We start from the raw sequence: 2,562 nt of genomic DNA, 5'->3' as shown, positions 1-2,562 counted from the left end.
TATATATATATATATATATATATATATATATACAACGTGTGTGTGTCTATGTTTGCCTATGTGTGTGTGTGTGTGTGTGTGTGTGTGTGTGTTTGCATGCGTGCGTGCGTGTAAAAAGAGAAAGAGAAACCAATAAATGAAGTTATGTAAATTGGCATCGGATAAGCAATTAACTCCCTTGCATACGCACACATGCACATAGACAAACACAATACAATACAAACACACTTACATACGCACGCATACACACACATTTAGAAAGAATTGTTTCTAGAACTAATTATTCCATCTGTTCTGGCACTGTATTTGGTTAAAAACACAATCAATATTTTGTTAACCGTTGCGTAAGCTAAACGATCAGATATGTTTGCATGCTCATGTAAAATTCTGTTGAACATGTAAGCCTTTGGTCACACTAAATAAGTTTTCTTTCTAATCTACGCACTGCATATAAGCCGGAGAAAAGAAGAAAAAAATCACTTACGGTGTTACATTTACTAGAGAAAGTAAATCTATGATATAAATTGTTATTTTCATTCTTTTACATTATGAAGTAGGTTTTGCTAAGCAATGCTTGCTGTTTTAATCGTTTACTTTTTATCGATTTCTCAAAGCTAAGGACTTTGACCGCCATTTGGCCACTTTTAACTGTATGATGATGATCAACGTTATCATCAACATCAACAACATTTAACGTCAGTTTTCTATGCTGGCATGGTTTGGGCGGTTTGACAGGAACTGGCAAGCCCAGATGATACAGGTTACACAGTCTGTTTTAGCTTGGTTTCTACAGCTTGATGCCCTTCCTAAAGCCAACCACCTTACAATGCGTTCTGGATGCCTTTTACGTGGCTCCATACCCAGTGCTTTTTATGTGGTGCCATCGCCAGTGCTTTTAATGTGGAATCACACCAGTGCTTTTTGTGTTGCACACGCATCAGTGCTTTTTGTGTTGCACACGCACCAGTGCTTTTTTACGTGGAATTATCACTAATACTTTTCACGTGGCCCCTCACCAGTACTTGTTGTGTAGCACACGCACCAGTGCTTTTTAAGAGGCACGAGTGCCAGTACTTCTTGCGTGGCACAAGCACCAATGCTTTTTATGTGGAACCATCACTAGTGCTTTTTTTTACAGTTATTCATAATTGTATTGTAGTGTTCCTTGTTAGTTTGACTGTAATTCTGTAAGTATGGCCAGATGTGGGGCTGGGAAAGACAGTTCATTATCAATAGGGAATCACATAAAAGGTGTAACATAGGTGTAACGTAGGTTAACACTCACCGTTACCATAAATATATTCCAAACAAAATAACCGGGTCGCCGCGCTGCTCGACATTTCACAGAGAGTGCTGACCTCCGAACAGTAGCATCTGCTTGGTCTATGGCCAGTTCTTTCTTCTCAGTTTCCGTATGCATGTAGAGATGCCATTCTTGTTCATCCACAAAAGACTGTCGATTGACTACATGATGTTCATCTATGTCTTCAATCAATTCAACTTCATATGAGGGAAGCTCGGAGGCCACAGTCACAGTGAGATCCTGAAAGAATAAAGCGTGATAATGTTTATTGTATAAGGCAATATCTAAAAGGAAAGGAGACAAAACCAGAAATATATATAGCTAGAGTAAGAGACGTTTCGGCGATTATGTATGGCATTGCTGCGTCGAAACGCTGACTTGTTTCACATCAGCCGTTTTAATGATTTTCCCTTTTGGTCTGTGTGTGTGTGTGTTTGTGTCTCTTTCTGTCTCTGTCTCCAGAAGTGCAGGAATGAAATTTGCTTAGCGGGATGTGAACCCACGTCCAATTAAAGATGTTCAAAGAATTTTCATTGTCTACATTCACAAAACAATTTTCGGGAGTGTGCTTGCACCTGCTGCACTCCTCTGTTCCTGAGCCTACATCTCTCACTGACACTCTGTCTATCTGTCTATATCTGTCTCTCTCCACTCCTCTCTCTCTCTCCCTCCAACTCTTTCTATATGAGTATATTTCAGTGCTCACATACGTGTGTAGCCGTGTATATTGTATGCGTGTTTACCTCTGGTGGCAAAACGTACAGTTGTCAGCGTCCATGTGTGTGTGTGTGTGTGTGTGTGTGTGTGTGTTATAGCACATTAATATTTATATCATATTATATAATATATTATATTATATTATATTACATTACAACATAATATATTGTATAATTCAGATTGTATTTAGTCAAGTTGCAACGTCATATTTCATAACTGAAATATTTTATCAATCTCTGAGGCATGGAAGAACAGTTATTATAAATATACAACACAACGAACAACAAGAACAAGAAAGATATGTTATATATTTGAGCAGCTGAAAAATAAACTCCAAATTCTATTGTAAAACAACATTGACTTATACATGTGATGAAGTTAACAGAAGGAAGTGGAAGGAAAATAGTTGCAGCAAACGGATAACCAGGTTCATAATATGAGATTGAACATATATATTACACACACACATTTAAGTGTGTATACACACACACACACACACACACACACACACACATATATATATATATATATATATATATATA

General features: G+C 37.5%; 1 protein-coding gene across 5 annotated transcripts in view; it reads right to left on the bottom strand.

Annotated features, from left to right (window-relative positions):
* Positions 1-2,562, bottom strand: part of LOC106876210 (cys-loop ligand-gated ion channel-like) — a 526,199-nt gene that overhangs the window by 193,099 nt on the left and 330,538 nt on the right. For all 5 annotated transcript variants that reach the window (XM_052971068.1, XM_052971070.1, XM_052971069.1 and 2 more), the window contains exon 4: positions 1,286-1,543. In XM_052971068.1, the coding sequence (XP_052827028.1) occupies positions 1,286-1,543 (258 nt within the window). The remainder of the gene's footprint in view (positions 1-1,285; positions 1,544-2,562) is intronic.

Source organism: Octopus bimaculoides, chromosome 10 (assembly GCF_001194135.2).
Source record: "Octopus bimaculoides isolate UCB-OBI-ISO-001 chromosome 10, ASM119413v2, whole genome shotgun sequence".
NCBI classification, from domain to species: domain Eukaryota; kingdom Metazoa; phylum Mollusca; class Cephalopoda; order Octopoda; family Octopodidae; genus Octopus; species Octopus bimaculoides.
The sequence above is the reverse complement of the archived record's forward strand: the minus strand, read 5'-3'. Positions and strand labels throughout refer to the sequence as shown.